We start from the raw sequence: 21,345 nt of genomic DNA, 5'->3' as shown, positions 1-21,345 counted from the left end.
TGCTATTTTACAGCTGAGGAAACTGAAGCAAACATAAATTAAATAATTGGCCAAGGTCACACAACTGTAAGTATCTGAGGCTGTATTTGAAGTCAAGTCTTCCTAAGTTGTTAGTCCTTAGCAAGTATGCTTTGGCATATTAAAATGCTAATCTGGATTGACTTTAAAAATACAAGTTTTGATAAATTGGTTTCATAGGGAGAAGCAAGCTATGTAGAAACTACAGAGAAGCAGATTTCAGCTCAATATCTTTCTAAAAAAAAAGAGATATGATAGAATGGACTTCTTTGTAAGGTAATGACTTGATTTTGAACAGTAGCTAGCTAGATGGTCACCTCTCAAGAATGGGTTAGAAGATACTCCTTCATGGAGTTTGATGGTTTGAATCAAATTATATTATGTCACTTTCTTCTGTAGTTTATGGTTCTAGGCAAACATCAGTATTGTGCCAAGAAGCTGTAAAAGTGCTGCTCTCCCTTGGATATCAGCTACCTAAAAGGGTTACCTGTAACACATTATAATCTCTGGAAGATACATCTTTAACCACAATGATGATGGAATAAGTGTCAGTCAAATAATCACATCTGATGATTTTTTATTGTAATGAACTTTAAAAAGTCAGTTATTAGTTACACATGTACACAAATGACTTTATAACTGTTAGTCATAAATATAGAACATTCAAGAAGTACAAAGTACAAATTCCACAGCACAATTCACATCCATATGAAGAATTTAACCAGAGAACTAATTAAGTGCTTAACGTGTTGTCCCCTGAAGCCAGTCTGGGGCTTCTTGATTTTTGTTTTTCAAAAAGGGAATAAAGAGATGTTACATGTCCATGTAGTTCATCAGACCTTAAAATGATGACTTCGAAAATGAGATTCAGCCAAATCCTTGGAAATCAACCCGAGCTCAACCATTGCAAAGGCAGCTGACACTGATAAGGCATTTAAAATTCAGGGGCTGTCTTTACTTTCCAAAAAGTGTATACTTATGTATAAAAATATATGTTAGAGCAACTGGGTAAATCTCATACCATGTGGCACTGTGCCCCCAAATAATCACTGACAAAGGCAGTACTGCAAAATGTATGTACAATTTTAGGATGGACTTTCAGGAAAGGAGAAAGGGAATGATAGTGATAGGCATATCCTGGGGTGTGGGAAGTCATGGCTTTGGCAAGTCATGTTATCCGCTTTGCTCATCAGACCACACCAGGAAACAGGATCCTTTCTGTAATAAAATAATTACTTGGGAAAATTAAAAGTGGTCTCTGTTCCCTTGACATCTATTTGACATGATAACTTGGCAAAACTAGTGTGTTAAGTTACTGGTTCACACTCATTTCATGAAAAATGCTGTCGTTGTCACAAAGTGACTTTGTTTACTACAAGTATTCATTTGCTCTCCATATTTTTCACTTTTTTCCTTTTGGCAAGAGATATTGAATAAAAAATAAAATCAATATATTGCCAGATAAGCAAATTTCAATGTGTTCCCCTTTGGTGAGTTGGAGCAGAGTTATATGCAAAGTTGGTTCCCTATTTTTCTCTTACAACTCGATAACAACTAATTCATCAAGAAAAAACCAAGCTTCCAAATTAAATTTTGTGGGCTTCTAATACTGTCAGTATATCATCAATAGCAATTCCTGAAGAAAGCATCTCAGGCAATTAAAATGTCACAGATAACTCCATGAAAGTGGGGATTCTGGGGTTAGAGAATCTTGTATTTGCATTGTGGCTCCACCACTGTCTGACTTTGGGAAAATAAATCACTTAATTTCTCTGAGTCTCAGTTTTCTTATTTTTAGACCAGGTAATGTCTAAAGTTCCTTCCAGTTCTAGATACTATAAATATGTAAGCACAACGGAGACTGAGGCTGCATTTTTAGGCTTTAGTAACCTATGGAACACAGAACCAGGTGCTTACATGATATGGTCTTTATTGATGAAGTAGCCATAATTCTTAGGCAGCTAGGTGGCCCAGTGTATAGACACCCGGGATCTGGAGTCAAGAAGACTTATCTTCTTGGGTTCAAATCCAACATCAGAATTTATTAGCTGTATGACTGGGAAACTCATGGAACCTTTTGTGTCCTCATCTATAAAAAGAGTCAGAGAAGTAATGACAAACCATTACAGTATCTTTGCCAAGAAAAACCCAAATGGGATCATGTCAGACATGACTCAAAAGACTCAACAAAATCATAGTTCCCAAGCTTTCTCCGTTGTCACCGGGAGGTGAAAATAGCCTCTGTAGAGGTCTCTATCAATTGTTCTTGCTGATTCTCAGGAGATGGGCTGCCACCTTCAGGGTTCTCTTTCTTAAAGAGAATATAAAGCTATCTACCCCTCCTGGCACTGCTTATCTTAAGGAAAGCCATTCAAGATTTAGTAGTCAAATCAAAGTAGAAGGATAAGAAAAAAGGAGAACATGGAATTTATCAAAATTACAGAAAAAGGAAAGAGGAAAAATGTTTTGCTTTGTATTCTACAGAAAGACTAGAAGAGGTCACCCATATAACCCACAGAGATAAAAGTGGATTTATAGAAAATAATTTCCCCACACTTGGCTCCTGATTAAGTAAACATGGAGCTAATTATCTAACTTAGGAGTCATCTAGGTTTTTTGCTTCTCTTTTTTAAAAAATTGCTTTTCAGCCATTTCTTTACTCTGTAAGTGGGCAGGAAAAAAGTGGAAAATAATACATCTTAGAATAGTCTTTTTGACTCCTTATCATGGAACCAGAGATCTGGGAAGGATGTTACTTGTTATTCATCCTCATAAAATATTTTAATGGAAGAGTGTTAGACCTATGGGATTCCTGGATTACTTGTGGATTTCAATTATCTTTGCAATCCTGGACCTCTGTCCCTAAGAATTGGGTTAAATTGACTAAACTGAATGGAACCTTTGTAAGAAAGAGGGAGACTGAAGCTCCCTAAAGACAGGGTCCTATCTGAAACTTATTTTGTATTCTCCTACAATTCCTCTTACAGTTTTAGGCACATAGCAAGCAGCTCAATATACTTTTATTGATCTATTGATTACACTTTAACATAAACCTATCCATTGATGCAATTTGGTTTCATTTCAATTTTCATTTTATTATGGATTCTCAGCATTTTTATCTAAAAGTTCCTAAATCTCATTTAAAAGGTATTATAACAATGGCTAGCTACATATTTGAAACTGCTAGGGGTGAAAAGGCAGGTTCAGGCAAGTGGAAGTTGTTTCAGGATATTTTGGCTTTGTCAAAATGTAAGAACTACAGGAAATTCAGGGGAAGTAATTTGAATTGCTTGCCATTTTCCCCAGAAGCATAAAGATTCCTGATGTCAGACTGTATATGAAAGAAGTAATTAGATGCATTAAGTTATCAATCTCACTCTATAAATGTGTTACATGTATTACATTTCTCTTTCCTTTTTTCTGTTATAAATGTGTGTATACACACACGTGTATACATACATACATATATATATGTATGTATGTATACACACGTACACATAAACATAGAATCAGCCTTAGTTTCCAGAATGTGAACCAGGAACTCCAGGGTGCTAGTAGTATGAATGTATTTTTCCTAACAGTATGTAAATATTTTGCAAAAGATTTTCCACAGATCATCATTTATATATGATCTTAGGAGCTAAAGGCTTCCAACACTTTTGAATATAGAAGTCCCAATCCCAAGTTTAATCACAAGAACAAATGTTTTCGAGTTATAAGTGATAGGATCTTTGGGTTCTATAACACAATGCAATGGAAGGATCCTAAACATATCCCCAGTCTCCACCTTGATTCAACCCTATGAGTTCAACCCACTCTATATCCAGACAGCCCTAGAATGCATGAATTTTTTATGCTCACCGGAATGGATGGGGAAGAGAAGCACAGGCTATTTCTTTACTGACTCATTAAACAATCATTGGTTCATTCAGTCTTCAGAGACTTCAAAGAGAACACATATATTTCTGCATAAGGCTTAACTAAGTGTTGTTTTTTCTATTAGAAGATAATCCTTTTGTCTTAACCACCAAATGAATTAATATATTTCTTTCATTCTCCCACACCAGGGATGCAAATGGGAATGGGGATTAGATATGCCTCAATAACTAGTGGAGTTGAAATAATTTCTTTAACTCCTTTATTAAATCAAAGGGCAAAAGCCAAAATCTCTGTTAATAAAAACAATCCTGAAGGAAGGGGAAAAAAAGCTGAAAAGGAGGGAAGATGATAACTTATAAGTGATTTTCTACTGCTCCAGGTATTAATTATATAGCACATAATTTGATGATGAAAAATGGAGCAATTTTACAGGAATAGCATGGCTTGGAGAATGAAGAAAATCCCTGCCAGGGATGAGGCAGAAGAGGCTAAATCATTTTGAGTAACAGGAATTCATTTCACTTGATGAGCTGATTCTCAAGGCCTTCCTCCCAGCAAAAACTGAATGCAACACTTTCTTTCCCTTTAGGATTGTTAATCCTGATTTAAATTAAAGCTTGCAAATTTGGGGTGGATTTGTGTGGAAAATTAACATCAATTTAGAGAATAATGTTCAAGTTCACAGCTTATAGTATCATTCACTTCTCTTGAAATATTCACTGAAAGGGTCCCTGATGACCCTGACAACCCAAGCTCCAGTGATCATATGTTCAGGAAGACCTTTTGGTTGATGCAGTATCGATGACATCATTCAATGCTTTCTAATTTACAGAAAGAAGCTGTGCTCAGCACAGAGTTATTCCTTTGGGGATCGTATTGATAGGCAGAGGCAAGAGATTCTCTTACTATAAACTATAAGCATGAGAAATAGCAGAAATTCTTACTGTGGAAAAAATTTGGATCTGACAGAGTTGTGAGAATCCCAAGCGGCTTATTTATATTAGGAAATGGGATAACTGATTTGAAAAAGAAAATTCCTCATCCTATGTCAGATGATCAGACTCTAGAAGTTCCTTATTGAGGTAACTTTAGTGGAGTGAACAATTAACACTCGTCTTTGATTTCTAGTTGGTTATGCTTGAAATCTTAATCTTGGTCATAAAATCTGTGCAAAACCAGGAACATAAGCATAGGCGACTATAGAGTTTCTATCCCACTGAATATGAATTATCAATTGCAAGAACATTTCTGAGCTCAGGGAATGCAGAATCCACCACCACGGCTATGTTTCCCAGTGGACTATTTTCTTTCCCATTCCCCTTCTCCCAGCCACCCCCCCACCCCCCACCCCCACTTTGGTCTCACATGACAGACACAAGGTAAAAAATGAATCTACCAGAACAGGAAATTCACTTCACACAGCACAAAATATACAAACAAACGGCACTAAGATGTACACACATTCAGATTTAGTTGTTTTGAGCAAGGCAAAGGAAAAGGCTCTTGGGCTTCATCTGGCCCATGTTAACGGCTTTTGCTTCTCATCTTCAAAATGAGCTAAAATAGCATGGCAGACAGCAAAAAGAAATTGAATCCCTGCTCTTCCCCACCCCCACCACCTTTGCCAAACAGAAGTTTAAAAAGCGGTATGTTAACTGGTTTTTTACTTTCCTGGTAGTAGATCTTAGCACTGGGCGTTATCTGACCTCTCCTTTGGGTCTTGATTAAATTTATCATTGTTTTTTAAAAAGACCCAAAGTCTTTTTTCAGAGGTGGCTCACATTTCAATTTGAAAGACCCCTCAAAACTCACTTCTGAGGCAAAAGAAAACAAGATGAGATTAAAAAAAAATACATACCACTCCCCAGAGTACCATATCTGAAAGCCATAGAGAAGCCCAGGCACTATTAATGCAGATTACACATGATCACTAAGATGAGGGAATTTCTACTGCAATACAAGAAATTAGATCCCTTTCTTGGTAGGTGATATGGTAGTAAAACACTGACAAAGCCAGGCCCCAAATACAATGGGGATGATTTCACAGAATGGCGCTGGGTAAAGGGAGATTTCTTCTTCTTTGTATTTTCCTCTAAGATGTTACTCAGAAAATGGTGGGAACATGCCTAGATCAGCAAAGTCTTCAATATTATAATTGCCTGTTCCCTGAGTTGGGTCTCCTGGCATCGGTAGCATGTCCTGCAGAAGAAGGGGAAAAAGCCAAAGAGAAAGCTGGGTTACTTGGTAGAGAACTGGGCAGATCCCAGGAGGCCAGCCTGCCAGATATGCTCAGATTCATTTTTTTTTTTCTAAGTGGCACAACCTGGAATTGCTCCACAAGCCTCTGAAAAACTCAGATCAGACTATTGTGTTCTATGGATTGTTATGGATTCTCCTTTTACTGGAAACCATGTTTAAGAGCATTACTTTGCATAGGTATATAAAACTCTTCTCCATGAGCAGGTTGACTTTTAAATTGAGAGAAAGGCACAAAATGCAGAGTAGTCTGTGGATATTGTATATTGTGGACACTCACAAAGCAAACAGACATGTAAGGGGAGAGGGCTAGCAGAAGATTGTAGGATACAATCTATTTTTACTTATGTGAAAAATAATGATTACAGTGGGCAAATTCTGTTTCCAGCTTTATTGTATTTAGTTTCAAACAAATCAGTTAACTTCTCTGTGCCTCAGTTTATCCATATAGAAAATGGGGACAGAAACATTTATACTCCTCATAGGGTTATGGTGAGGTTTACTATTGGCAAAGTGCTTCCAGAGCCAATGGAGGAAGATAAGAAAAATTACTTTGGAAGCACAAAAGATTACCCCCTTGGATAGCTAAGATCTGCTATGATATCTGGGTACTCTATACATGTAATATGAAACTGCTGCCTTTTAATGACAGTAAAAGCAACTGTAGCTGCAAACATTCATCCACAGGGACACTGAGTCGTGTAGCTAATAATGGAAAAGGGAACTTGAGTAGTTGACAGAGGAAACCTATGGCCTTATCAGTATGCAAATCATTTTACTACAGTCTATAAAAGATTTTAAAAAGAGAGCGAGTAAGAGATATGAATGGGTAGAATGCTCCAACTCAACTGTATTTTCATTTTCACTGCTGTCCAGGGTACTAGTGTGGACAGGGTATATTATTCAGCCAAGTCCAGACCATGCCAAAAAGGAGACCGAGATGAAATGGGAAATGAATAGGCTTGGTCCTAATATTAGGGATGCCAGGGTAGGGATGAGTGCTACTTATGCTGCTTAGGAAAAGATACAAAGTTCATCTTACCTGTTTGAACCTTCTGAAGGTGAGTTTTGTTGATGATGATGTTTTAATTAGATTCATTGAAATCAGAAAGGAGAAATCACCATTTAGCTGGGTTATACTGCAAGACAGTGGGGCAACATCCAGAAAGCCAAGTCAAGTCCACCCTGGGTACAAGTGATGGAGTAGCCAACATCATAGCAGAGAGTGAAACATCCCATGGAAAAGATGCCTCAGTGGCAAACTGATGAGACTGCAGTGTGATTAATTTGATTAGGAAAAAGGCAAAAGACTGGGTGGGGCTAGAATTCTCCCTCTCTAGTGAAGAGAGAAGAAATGCGAGCTTCTTCCAGGGTGGACAGATCCTAGTTTCTGGAGGTGTTTAACCCCCAAAGAAGTCTGCAGAAATCAGGCAAGATTGTAGATTATTGTACTTGGGATATAATTCACATTGATTTTTATATGTAGGAATTTTATTTTGTCATATTGGGAAATTCTGAGCATATTCTCAGTCATAATGCACATTCCTTAAGGATCTCCCATATTCGGGATGCTGGGGACATAGGAAATTTAGATAAGAAACCACCCTTACCCTCATGAAACTTGTAGTAATTAGAAGCATTTCCTCTTTTGATATTCAATAGGCTTAAAGGTTTATTCTGTTATAGCAATATTTAATGAATTCACATTAAGTATTCACATTAAGTACAAAATAACTGGAGACTGATTTTCTCTAGCTTTGGGATCCTGAAACTCTCCCCTCCCCCTCCAATTCCACTTTTAATCAAAGGGCAGAGTTATGGTCTTGAACCAGGACAAGCAAAAACCTGAATGCTGCAGCAGGGAAAAAGAGAACAGGAAGCAGATAAAAGTATTCGGTACCTATGAGAAGGTACTCTATTTACCTGGAATACTTCAGTCTGATTGGGCTGCTGATGTGAATGTTGGTCACTGCTCTGCTGATTATGATGCTGGTTTTGCCACTGCGACCAGACCTCTGAAGGCCTCCCTTGAAACTGCCCGCTACTTTGTCCACTTTCAGCTGAAAGATTCCGATGCAGGACAGTTTCTTTAAAATGGATACTAAAGATCTGAGATCTCTAAGAACTACTTCAGCTCTAGTGTCTCTGACAAATCTGAAAAAAATAGTTCACCTAGAGTTCAGCTTATATACTTGCCACATAAAGGAGAGTCTTTCTCTCCGTTATATAAAACAAAAATGATGATGAAATTGAGCACAGGTGGCAGATGGGCTGGGGAGAAAGAGAAATCCTCTATTTATTCATGTTCATGTGATGAGAAAAGCGATAACTTCCTCCCGGTGCCCTGTTATATTCTTGCCCTGGAGACCACCTGTCACAGTTTCATAGAATGGCTTAAATCTTGGCCCATTGATCACCTGTCGTGACATCCATTAGTTCTAGCTGGGGCAATGTATTCATCATGACTCATGAAAAAGAAGCACTTTTAAACTGGATCCCCAGATATCTCTGGGGTACTAAGCATCCCCTAGATTTCTCGGCTATGATCGAGAAACCAAATGAACCATGGACCACACTGTCTACTGAATCAGTTGTTACTTCATAGGTAAGTCTGCTCTGTTAAGGTAATAATTTCCCCATACCTTTTAAAGAGAATTAGTATGAGCAAAATCAATCCCAGCAGCATTTCTTTGTCTCTCATATTAATGGAAGTGTCTACTGTGTTACTCACTGTCCCCTATATAAAGACCCACCCAGTTAATTTATCCTTGAGCTTGGTCCCAGGAGAGTTCATTTCTGTAAATGGCATTGTAATGAGTTTCTTTTGTCCATCAGTGAAAATGATGTAACCATGCTTTTCTCCCTTTCTGCCTTAGCTTCCAGGAAATTTAGAAAAACATTTGGTATCCAAATGTAGGGAACTATCTTTTTCTTTAATGCCTCATAATATCTCAATTTATTTCCTATGTTCCTCTTGGACAAATCTTTTCTTTAAAAAAAATCTTAATATTCCTAGTCAATTCAATATTTTTTCTAAACAGTCTCAGATCTTATTGGTAGCAAATAAGGCATAAATAAATATAGCATTTATCTGACTTGGCACTGATTTGTTTGAACATAGGGAAAGCAATTTTGTCATAACATAGATCAGAAGGTCATGCTTATATTGTAAGAAGCAACTAAACTTTAAAAATCATTTGAAAGCAAATCTGCTGATTCAAGGGAAATCAGCTCATATAATTTTAGGTAATTTTTTTTTTATTCTACCAGAAACTGTTGGTTTATTTTTTTTCAACCTTTCAACCACATCAAAAAGAATCACATTGCTTTTTCTTTTCATTTCAAAACATCATCATAATGGTTTTGAGACAACAGGCTTTTTCTCTGTGGGCAAACATTAGCCAAACACACACACTGCCCTGCTCCAATTGATCCCTATAGACAATGGATACAATATCTGAAGTGTGAACATTATATCAATTTTAGATAAGGAAGCAATATATTAAAAAAACAAATACACAATCATATCTTGAGAAATCATCATTTACTATAGCAACTTTTTTTTTATTTCTTCCTTAGACTATCATTGATGTTTTTAGAATATTAAATAGTAACCATAGTACTACCAGCATTCCATAAATCAAAAGAAACTATACTTAATTTAGATTTATTTATGGCCATTCACTTACCCTAATACCCTAATACAATAAAACATTTCCAACATTTATGCAAATATGATTGCTCACTATTTCAGAGAATTAAAGTATTTCGAAAGACCTAGTTCTGATTCACCCCAAATTTAGGCCTGGTCACACTGGGAAAGGGGAAGATGAAATATACCATTTAATATGAATAATATCCTAAAGTAGAATTATTGTTTGAATTCCACTGCATTTATCTGCTTGTCTGGAATCAGCGACTATATTTAACATAGCTAAATTTTAAAAAGTGAAAATTTGAATATATGTGAATACTTCATATGGGTCATAATTTCCACTAAAATATGGCAAAATCAACTTCCCTGTTGTTGCTTGCTAGTGGGATGGAATTATGCCACGGGAAACAGTACTTTGCTACTCTAGAGTCTGAATATGTTTCCAGATTTCTAGATGTCCCAACCTGCATCTTTATTGTTTGATCATTTCAGTCATGTCCAATTTTTTGAGACCCCATTTGGGCTTTTCTTGGCAAAGATACTGGAAAGTTCCAGCCTACTTTATAGATGAGAAGCTGAAGAAAATGATGTGTCCAGGATCACTGAGCTGGTAAATATCTGAGGGCAGATTTGAACTCAGGAAGCTAATGAGATATATGAAGGGCATGAATACCTTTCTATGTGTGTAGATGGTGTCATTTAGGTAGCTAGGACAGACATTCCAAGGGCAAGGACATGGCAGGTACAGATACACAACAGCATGATATTAAAAAGAAATAAATGCCCATGGGGATTGTGACTGCATTAACATTTGGTGATCTTTAGTTGCCAATGTATCACTAGACTTTGGCTGCAGATGATAACTTTTTTTTTTTTTTTTTTTTTTTTTTTTTGGCAATAGCAACTCAAGAAGAGAGACTTTAGAGGGATTATGCTTTGTGTCAGTAGATGAATTGTGAATATCAACAAAATCACTGATCATTGGAAATATTTAAGAATTTTATCTTAAAACCAGAACACTTCATGGTATTTATCATTTTCCTGGAAAGCATCATTTTCCTGTCCCAAATCTTTGTTGAAATTATAGTTATATATAGAGATAGTTATATCTCTATGGCATATAGTTATATATATATATATATATTTTTATATATATAAACATACACACATATATATGTATGTGTAAGTAAAAATATATATATACACACATGTAGTTGAGATTTTGTTGTATATGTTATATTTTACATACATGCATATACATACATATATGTATATATAATTATTAATAGCCAGAATACTTTATCACTCCCACATATATACATATATATGTATAAATAAAAAGAAAGTCTTAACTAACTATAGCCACTGGGGGGCAACAAGATTTTCCAACTATAAATAATAACATTTATGTACCACTTAAAGGTCAACCGAGGACTTCCAAGTTTCTACCAAAGCAGGAAAACCCTTTTAGTTTTAATCCTTGTTGAAAAATTAAGTACTAAAGAGCAAAATTAATCCTTGATTCTGTGGCATTATGAGTTATTCCAGGGCCATTATTCTGGAACTCAATTATAACCTGACAATTCTGCAAATTATAAAAGATTCAGGTGAGTGTGTCCTGGATGTCTAATTTTTTTTTTTTTTTGGGGGGGGGGGGAGAATGCCTGATATGAGTTCTTTTTAGAATTTGTCTCTTTACAAAAAACAAATGAAGAAAACAAATTCTGATCAAAGGTCCTAATTAGTTGAGTTTTCATTTTTAAGGTGTCCTGTTCTGTATCTCACTCCTTCCTTTGGTCTCCTTTTTCTTGTTATGCAGCTCTACAGCCTTCCTGAACTGGCTGGCTTAGATTGCTACCACAGTATCAGAATCAGAATAGAGCTCTCCTAGAGGTGCTGCATAACACAGACTTGCCCTTTTGGCTCCAAGAATCATCAGTCATCATCTCCATCAGCAAAAATGGAAAGAAAGGCAGTTGGAAGTTGTAATGGAGTTTCAAGCACCGTTTGCTAACAACACACCAGATTCTTGGGTGTCTCCACCAGACAGTGGTAAGGAGAAACCTCCTCGGAGAGAAATGTATCCGGATGGAGGTTTGTGGTATCCTGGGGAGCTGAGGCACTAAGATGGCATGTTCCTTTCTCATCTGGGATCAATCACTGCAACTTTACCCTTGCTGACAGTTTCCCTTTCAAGAGATTTGGCTGATTCAGGAATCCTGTTGACAACCACTAATGGCAAAGAGATTTTTAAAAAATGCTTCCTTAAAAGGCTCCCATCTCTGAGGTTCCCCCTCAGAGATCCCATCTGGTCCCACCTAATTGGATGAGGTCACTGTGTGGAATAGCAGTGGCAGTACATAACAAAGCAGAGAGGTGGTGGGCAGGGGCTGCTTTTTAATTTTTTTGGAATGGGTCTTTTTAGTGGTATAGGGTATCTACAACAAAACCCCTAGTGTGTAACTTGAGTCGTAGAGAGTGGTCTGGGAACACCTAGGAAGTGTGACTTGTCTAGGGTCACAAAGCCAACACATATTAAAGTTAAGGCTTGAAAACAGGTCTTCCAGATCTTTATCTACTCTATCTTGTTGCCTCTCTGTGAGCATTCACTTTTAACTACAAATACCATCTTGGCATAAAACTCATAGCAAGCATATGGCAAGAAATATGCTTACAGTTAAGACCAGAAACTTTCCAAGAGTTATATCCCAAAACATAAGATTATCTTCAAAAATTTAGCAGGTCTTATAACATCTCCTCCCCCTTCCACACACATATCCTAGGTCCCAAAGGCCCATTAAATATAGTTTATTATTTTACTCTTAGTTAAATAATTCATTGGATTTCTGCAGATACTTATTTACATTATTTAGCCCTACATTTGGCTTTGACACTCTTTCTAGATTTGGCTTCAATGACAAACTCTTTCATGGATCTATTTCAATAGCTAGCAGGGAAAATTTAGTTCTCTGGGGGTTGGATGGGCCATTTGGCATAGTGCTAGGTTTCTAGTAGAAATCTTATAATCAAACAAAATGGACCTGGAAGGCCTCACTGTGAAGGATTATAAGTCAACACAGCCTAACTTAGAACTAAGAGAAAACATTTGCCTCTAAAGAGTCCCACATCTAACTCTTGAAAGGTTGAAATAAAAAAAGAAAATAAATTGTAAAAAATTTAAAAAGAAATAAGAGTTATAAAAAAGTTTCAATTTCACTAATTAAAAATGTTATAAGTCATCTCTTTAAATGTATGACTTTTATCAAACCCACAAAAAACTTAGCAGAGGGGTCTAATAAATGTTCATTTTCTTTTCCTTTTAAATTAGTGCATCAACAGCCAATTAGTTGGTATTTGGGTAATTGTCATACGAAAAATATCCTGGGTCTACTTGGTCAGAGGAAAATTCTGCAAGGCTGTTAGAGAGAACTGAATCATCTTTATCTCCCTTTAACTTTTCTTTCTGTTACTTTTTGGAATCTTTGACATTTACTACTAAATAATTATGTAGGTTATTGAGGAGTATGGTAGGCCATGAAATCTTTTATTATCTGAATCATGTGCAACCATTATCACAGATTTCCTACACATTTCTTCAGGATTATCACTGGTTAGCCCAGTCAGTATGGTAATATGCACATCACACATGGGTATAATGTACATTGTATATGTACATCATACATGGGTAGGGGATAGTGTTAAATACTGTTTATTTATCAAAAGAAGCACTTAGAGATTGTACTGGTTCCCATTTTTTTCTATAAAATATGACATCTTAAAAAAGAGACTGATACCTATAAGAGAATTACATTAAGAATTTGACTATTAAAGTCAATTGTGGGAGGGGGGTGTGGGTGGTCAGGGGATGTAAGTATGATTGTGAGTATGCTTGTATAAAGATGGAGCTAGGGACTGGATCTCTTTCAATAGTATAAGAGCTCCTAGTGAGGAACATCCTCTATCAGGCTGGGTTGGTACGTTCTTTGTTACTTATAATCTTAAAAAAAAATTGCATCAAGTATTGAGAGGTCAACAGACCTTGCCCAATGTCACACAGACAATATGCTTCAGAGACAGGACTTGAAACCACATCTTCCTGGTTCTGCATCCACTATACTAGATTGCCTCCCATGCTGTCTCTCCCATATGTGCCTAGTTATGGTCAGTATTCTTTTTTTTTTTTTTATTTCTACTTAGCTATTTGCTACTTACTCAAAAACTTTCTAAGGCAGTGGGCATGTGAGTGCTCTGTCTCCTTACCTTCCATTTTGGCTGCATGTGCAGTAAACTGCAGCTAGTCCTGGGACACAATATCAGAAGAGCTGCCTTGCACTTTAAAGGGAAGCCTACCAAGTCCTTGTCATTTTCCATTATGGAAGCAATTAAATGGTCCCTGAAGCTTTTCACTTACCCAATGGACCTTTTTCCCCTACAAGTGGCAAGCCAAGATGGGTCCAAACATGTGTTAAAATGAGAAGATGCAAAGTTACCATATGGCAGAAGCAAATGCATTAATAACTCCTATCTTTAGCACAGAATGGCTTCTGGAATTCAAGCTATTTGGTGACGTGAATTCAAACTTTAAAAATGCCCAGACTGATATACTTGAAATTCTTAGGGAGTCACTTTCCCCATGGTCTCTTTGGAAGCACCCAGGCTATTTCCCCAAACTTTGTTGAATTTTATATTAAAAAGAGGGTTGTTTTGTTTTGTTCTACATGCTCCAATGGATTGAAATCATATGCGAGTATCATATGACAAGTAATAAAATTAATAGTTGGATACACATGTGAATTCATATGAGTAAAAACCAAACAAACAAACCAGCCAGTCTTGGATAAGTGTCAAGAGATGCTGCGTTCAATGAGACTGAAACATGCCATTAAGAATTATTTCCATTAAAATCAATAATGGGGTTACTACCCATAAATAAACAATTTCTCTTGAAGGAATTAGATTGTTTTTAATCAGATGACAATGAAATCAAATCTAAATGCAAACTATCAAAACACCTAATATGGGCTCAGAGTTTTTGCAGTTTTATGCCATAGCTTCCCATTAATTCATTAGTGTAGGGAACTCCTGGTGTGGAAAGTGCCTCCACAGATATAGAACTGCACTTTCTCTATGGCTTAGTCTTAAGAATTCCCCAGGGCACTGAGATGTTAAATGACTTGCTCATATGAGGTCACATAACTCGTATGTGTCTTGAACCCAGGTCTTGACTTTATCCTACATGCCACACTGCCTCTCCATTTAGGAGAATAGATTCATTAGATAAATGTCATGAAAGTGTCTATAACCTATAGGAAGCTTGGGCATCCCAGCAACATGTGATTCCTACTTTCTCATTGCCAGCAAAGGCAAAAAGTCTTTCCTTCGGAAAGACATTGAGGACATTTATTTTAAAATGAAACATGATCTATGTGGCAAGGGCCTCTGGGAAATGCACCAGAATAGGCAGTTAGTTGCTTATAAGACCCTGCTAAATAAACCACACTATCACACAGGGAGACATTTTGCAACCTCCTAAAAGGAGAGGAACTCAAATGACCAGGACAAGCGTCCCAGGATCAAAAAAATAGCCTCATTAGAAGCTTCTTCCAAACTTGAAGGGAATCTTCCACAACCCACTGGCATTAAAGGGGCAAAGGCACTGGAGAGAACATATTCAGGAAAGATTCTGCGTTTGTGGGCCCTGACAGCAAATCATTTCAAACCTACCAAACCCCGAGGTCCTGTTGGCGAGGCTGGAGTAGGCGTTCCCACTGGGTGAAGAAGTGGCTGGACTGGAGAGAGGACTGTAGGAGGATGGGTCGGCTGGGTAGGTATGGCTGGTCCCAATCCCAAAGGGAGAAGACTGAGTCTTGCTGGACTGCGATGGGATTTGCTAACCCCACCACAAAGAAAACAAACCAAAAACATCACAAAGGCCTTCTTATTTTTCCCCTCCTGGTAGACCCACATCACTAGGGCCTAGCAGGAGTTACTGCAAGGTTGGCAGAACAATGCTCTGTGGATTCTACCAATCCCAAACATTTTTGATATCCAAATATTTGCACTTATTGCCATAAGCATTTAAGGAAAGAGATAATATCTAAATGTACACTGCTGCCTGAGCAGCAAAGGAGAATGAATGCTTTTTCTAGGCACCAGTTCAGATGGATGACAGATTTAAGAGTTAGCAAGGCCACAAAAAGGTTTCACTTAGTTGTAGAAGACCCCTTCATTTGCCCCATAATGGCTCAGTGGCTGATTTGCCTGTGCCTTTCCATTACTGCCCCTTTGAAAGAAGAATGGTAACATTCCACAAGGACAATTCTTCACAGTAAAAGGAAGGTAAAAAACTATTTTAAAAATTGCTTGGGCAAATACTTTAATATCATATTTACCTTGGTCTGGTGGCTCTGGTGCTTTTTTTCCTCTTACAAGCTCAAAACACTTATTAATATAATTACTTACAGATCCTCACAGCTACCTAAGGGGAGAGGTGAAGACTTCTCAGAAAGAAAGGTGAACAAGGCTAATTGGCCTTCACCTCATACCAATAACATATAGCTATTTTTATATTTAGAGGGTTCAAAAGGCTAATCTGAGGGGCAGACATGTGTTCATAGCATGCTAACATTTCTGCAATAGTGATTTGTTTCTTTAAACTCCTCAAATAGTGTAACATCAGAATAACTGGTGAAGGTTGAAGCAGTAGCTGTACTCAAGTATTATAAAAAAATGATGGTGTTGAGAATCTACATCCTGAATTGGAACTAATCTTCAGATAAAAGCCAGGTAATCAATCAGATGATGAAATGCACTTAAATAAGGCATTAAACTGTTGACTTTAGTTTGGGAAAAGGAGTGATTTGACTAAAAGCATTCTATGTTCTGATTGGTTTATCTCAGAACCAGCTGATTTCATTAAGGGGAAAAATATGGATATCATGATCAATAATAATGCTAATCAAGCCAACCAAGTTTCAAAGGGAGAGGGAATGAGTCGGACCATATTCAACTCTCAGAAACAATGTCAATTATAAAGGACAAAGACTCTTGGCTGACCATACCAATTTCCTTATGAATCACCATACCTGTCCAGGAAATGGTGGACGACTCCCAGTCCAGGCAACTTGACTCTGATTTATCTGACGAGAAATCTGCGTCATATTTTGGCCTGTTGAAGAAGAGGACTGAATATCATTGACTCCAGGTACGTGAACCACCGAAGAGCTAGAAAGGAAAAACAAAAACAAAAATTCCTGTGAGGGAAATAAGTGACTAATAATGCCAGTACAGAATTCAGAATTATCAACTGATTAGTCCATTATGCCAGTCCCTAATGTAGGATCATGTCCAGAATCCCTTTTATCTTCTTTGAAATCACAGAGGTCCTACAAGGAGATGATGACATAAATTCTATCTTTACCCAACTCTTAGGTCACCTTGCTCCAAGCTTATACATTAGAGTGTGATCTTCTTGAGAGCATGAATTTCCCCCCTTTCTTTGTTTTAAATGTCTGGCTCACAGGAGGTACTTAATAAATGCTCCTTGACTTGATATGTTGATTTATCTATTCCTGGGACATCTTCAATTTCTCCTTTTCCATGATTTCCTCTCTTCAACCTTCTAATACATGATAGATTTTTTTACATCGGGGGGAGACACACAATTTATTTGACTTCTAACCATATACAAAAAGAAATGCTACTTGATTTCTCATGAGAAGAAATAAGCTCTTTAACTGCAAAGAGAAAAGATATCAAGCCAGAGTATGAACCTTAAAGAAGGCCAACAGTTCTTAATGTGGTAGTCCAATTCTTGTGTTCTTGTGAGGATTGAACGAGATAACACTTGTACAATGCTTAGCACAATACCTGCACATAGTAAGTACTTCTCAGATGTAGCTAGTATTAATAGGTATTATTACTCTCAGAGCTGTAGCAAGTATCAAATAAAATAATAATTGTAAAGCATTTGGCATAATCCCTGGCACAAAGTTAAATACTATTTAAATGTTAACTATCATAATATAATTTCTCACATATTACATCCTTTGTTTCACATCCATGCCTTAGTTCTGGCTATCTTCCATGAATGGAAGATGCTAACCCTTCACCTTCTCTTTTGAAAATCTCTTATTTACTTCAAGACTTAATTCAACCACCACCTTCTATATTAGGTATTTCTTAATTTTGTTCCCAAAGTTACTCAATAAATATTGGCATGGGATTTATCTTGTATATAATCTAAATGTACTAATTTGTATATATTCTAGATATACTAATTTGTATACATGTTGTCTCTTCCCTTCAATTTAAGCTCTGTGAGGGCAGAAACTATTTCAATTTTTGCCTTTGTTTCTCAAGCACAATGTGTGGCATATAGTAGCCATTTACAAATGCTTGTTGATTTGAATGATTGATCCACAACAAATGAGATAATCAGCCAATGAGATCACTTTGTAACACTTTGTAAAACACTTTGTAAAATAAAGTGCTAAATTAAAGTCAGTTATTATTATGACTAATAATAATAATAATCTACTCAATTGAATATTATAATTTTATTAATTATATTAAGGAATGCCTTCCAGACTATTCCTTAGGATCATGGTTTATCTCTCTAAAGAAGGTGGTGGTGCTGGAGCTAGATATTCTTTCCAATTTCCTTGCTGAAAAAATTTATTAAACAAACGTTTTTTGCACTGATTACTTAAAAATACTTCTTTCTTGTTAATAGTATAAAGCATAATTCCAATAGTCAAATTAGCTAATTCTTTATCAAGTTTACTAAACCTCTTCCAATTCTCTTTCCTTTCTCATTAAAAAGTCCAGTGTATGTTTGGCAGTGTTGTCACATTATGTTATTACTCTATTACATAGCAAGTAAGTCCAAGCAAAGAAGATTCACTCTTTCGGTTTCATTCTCATTCATTTCTTGATGGACCACCACTGGGATGAGAGCCAGTGCTGCTTTTTTCCTTTACAGAGGACAGAAAATTAGCCATTTGCTAAAGAAAATGAGGAATTTCAAGAGCCCAGAGAAAGTTTCTCTTTGACCCAATTTTGGTTTCTGATTGCTCTACTGCAACATACCTAGTTCAGAAGAGACTCAGAAAGAACAAATGTGTTATGTATTATATCAAAAGCATGTTTTCTAGGATCTAATACTACCACACATCTCTATAATGCTTTCATCTTTTTGAAGAATGCTTTTAAATTTATTCTCCAGGATGATAGGCCTGTATTTTTAAGAGGCAGTCACAATCAAAGATAAAGGTTTAAAACCTGTCTTTCTCTTCTAACTATGTTTTCTTCTATCTAGCCTTCCCTATTTCTGTCAAGAATACTATTATTTTTCCAGGCATATCATAGCATCCTCCCTATTCTCCTCATTCTGTCAGTCATCAAATCTGTTAGATTTTTATTACACAATAATTTTTTTATTTGCTCTTCTTTTCCATTATCATTATCAACATGACCTCATAATCTAGGCCCTCATTATCTTATTGCTAGATGTTTGGGTACAAATCTCATTCCTAATGCTATGGTTGTGACCTTGGATAAATATCCAGACTCCCTCAACCTTAGCTTTTTCATCTGTAAAATGAAAGGGTTGGTTTAAATGGTCTCTGAGGTTTCTTCCAGCAATAGATTTATGTATGATTCTATGATCTTATTGCATCCAGAATGCATATCTGCATTCAGACTCCATAGTTCTTTCTCTGGATATTTTCAGAATTTTACACCATGAGTCTTTTTAGAATTGTCTTAGATCATTGAATTGCTTAGAAAAGCTAAAATTTTTAAAGTTAATCACACAGTATTGCTGTTCTGAAATTCTTTACAATCTGATTCTTTCTAGCTTCCAGCATCATCTTCCCCAGTCCCTAGAAAACCTTCACCTAGTGTATTGATCTGTTCACTGTTCCTTGAACATTCCCTGAATGTTTCTACAAGCACACCTTACTTTACATCGTTGTTCTCACCTCAAAAGTCTGCTTCTCCTACTTGTCTTGCCCTTCTTGTAAATCTTGGCTTAAGTCTCATACATTCCATCAATTTTTTCCTAACAGCCCCAGACCCTGGTGAGAATTCTCCCATGAACTCTCAGTGTCCATATTACCTTTTTGAGCTTGGCTTCTATTACTCAATTCAATAAACATCTTTAAGTACCTACTATATATAAGCCAATATGACAGACTCTGAGGAGACAAAGCTATAAATTAAACAGAACCTGGCCTCAGGGAGCTTAGTATTCTATTGCAAGGGTATATATATATATATATATGTACACAGATAAATAAGCACCCAATTTATAAAGAGCCACTTTATTTGGGGAGGGATGACAAGAGAAGTAATGGGAGTAGGATTAGAGGAGGTTGTACTTGAGCTGAACTTTGGAGGTAGTTTGGGATTCCAAAAAAGGGGATAGAAAAGACATTCTAAGAGTGGGGTAAGTCTGTGCAGAAGCATGAGAATGGGAGATAGAATGTTGCATATGATGAACAGTAAGCAGGTCAGTTAGGTTGAATCATATAGTACATGAAGGGGAATAATGTGAAATCAGTAAATAGTAAAAGACAGTAAAAATTTTTCAATGCTTCCCCATTCCCTTACCCCTCAAAAAGAGGAGTTTGAATTTTATCCTATCAGCATAAAGGAGTCATTTAGAAAAATGGTAACCAAGAAAAGCGTATTGGGTTTAGCAAGTAAGGAATCGCTGGTAACCTTGAAAGCAAGGATAGGTTTGGAAGCCAGATTGTGAATGAGATGTTACCTTAAATTTTTTATTCATCTCTTTTGGTGCATGTTTTTTCTCTTCAATTAGTTTGTAAACTCCCAGAGGATCAAGGATCATGATTTAAATTTTTGTCTTCCTCTGAGTAGTGAATTTTAGATGCTTATTAAATATTTGTTGATGATAAAGAAGTTGTAATAATAAGGGACCTGGGGACCTTCAGAAGGAGTTGGAGAGTCATGCTAACACCTGTAATTTTGTAAGGTTTACCTACAGGATTTCCGGTTTTGCTCCTATCCAAGGTCATAGTTTCTGCCAAAAGATGGCACTAATTATGGTCTTATATGGCATCAAGCTTTGGAATAAACAGAAACATATAATTAGCTGCAAAAACATGACCTACTCTTGACCTCCTTGCATCATGCATCCAGAGTAAATAATAATACAGCCTCTCTTTGCAAAGTGCTTACAAACAAAGAAAAAGAATCAGTAACACCCCAAAAGCCAGGTGGCTCAGTAGATAGTGGGTAGTGTTGTGTCCTGCAGTCAAGAAGACTCATCTTTCTGAATTAAAAACTGGCCTCAGACATTGGGGTGTGACCCTGGGCAATCACATTACCCTGATTGCCTCTATTCCTCATCTGGAAAATGAAGTTGGAGAAGGAAATGGTGAACCACTCTAGGATCTCTGCCAAGAAAACCCTAAAAGAGGTCATGGAGAGTCAGATGGGACCAAACAACAAAAAACAACAGAAGCATCTACAAATAAATCACTAATTACAACTTCCCTGTTTGTACTCAA

General features: G+C 36.7%; 1 protein-coding gene across 2 annotated transcripts in view; it reads right to left on the bottom strand.

The window, feature by feature from the left end:
* Window positions 1-578: 578 nt before the first annotated feature.
* ARNT2 (aryl hydrocarbon receptor nuclear translocator 2) overlaps window positions 579-21,345 on the bottom strand; it is a 252,475-nt gene continuing 231,708 nt past the window's right edge. For both annotated transcript variants that reach the window (XM_003755494.4, XM_031955647.1), the window contains exons 16-19: window positions 16,894-17,032; window positions 15,533-15,698; window positions 8,077-8,213; window positions 579-6,096 (exon numbers count right to left, since the gene is read on the bottom strand). In XM_003755494.4, the coding sequence (XP_003755542.2) occupies window positions 5,998-6,096; window positions 8,077-8,213; window positions 15,533-15,698; window positions 16,894-17,032 (541 nt within the window). In that variant the 3' untranslated portion in view covers window positions 579-5,997. The remainder of the gene's footprint in view (window positions 6,097-8,076; window positions 8,214-15,532; window positions 15,699-16,893; window positions 17,033-21,345) is intronic.

The sequence above is a fragment of the Sarcophilus harrisii genome, chromosome 2 (genome assembly GCF_902635505.1).
Source record: "Sarcophilus harrisii chromosome 2, mSarHar1.11, whole genome shotgun sequence".
Classification (NCBI taxonomy): domain Eukaryota; kingdom Metazoa; phylum Chordata; class Mammalia; order Dasyuromorphia; family Dasyuridae; genus Sarcophilus; species Sarcophilus harrisii.
Note: the sequence above shows the minus strand (reverse complement) of the source record. Positions and strands in the feature narration are given on the sequence as shown.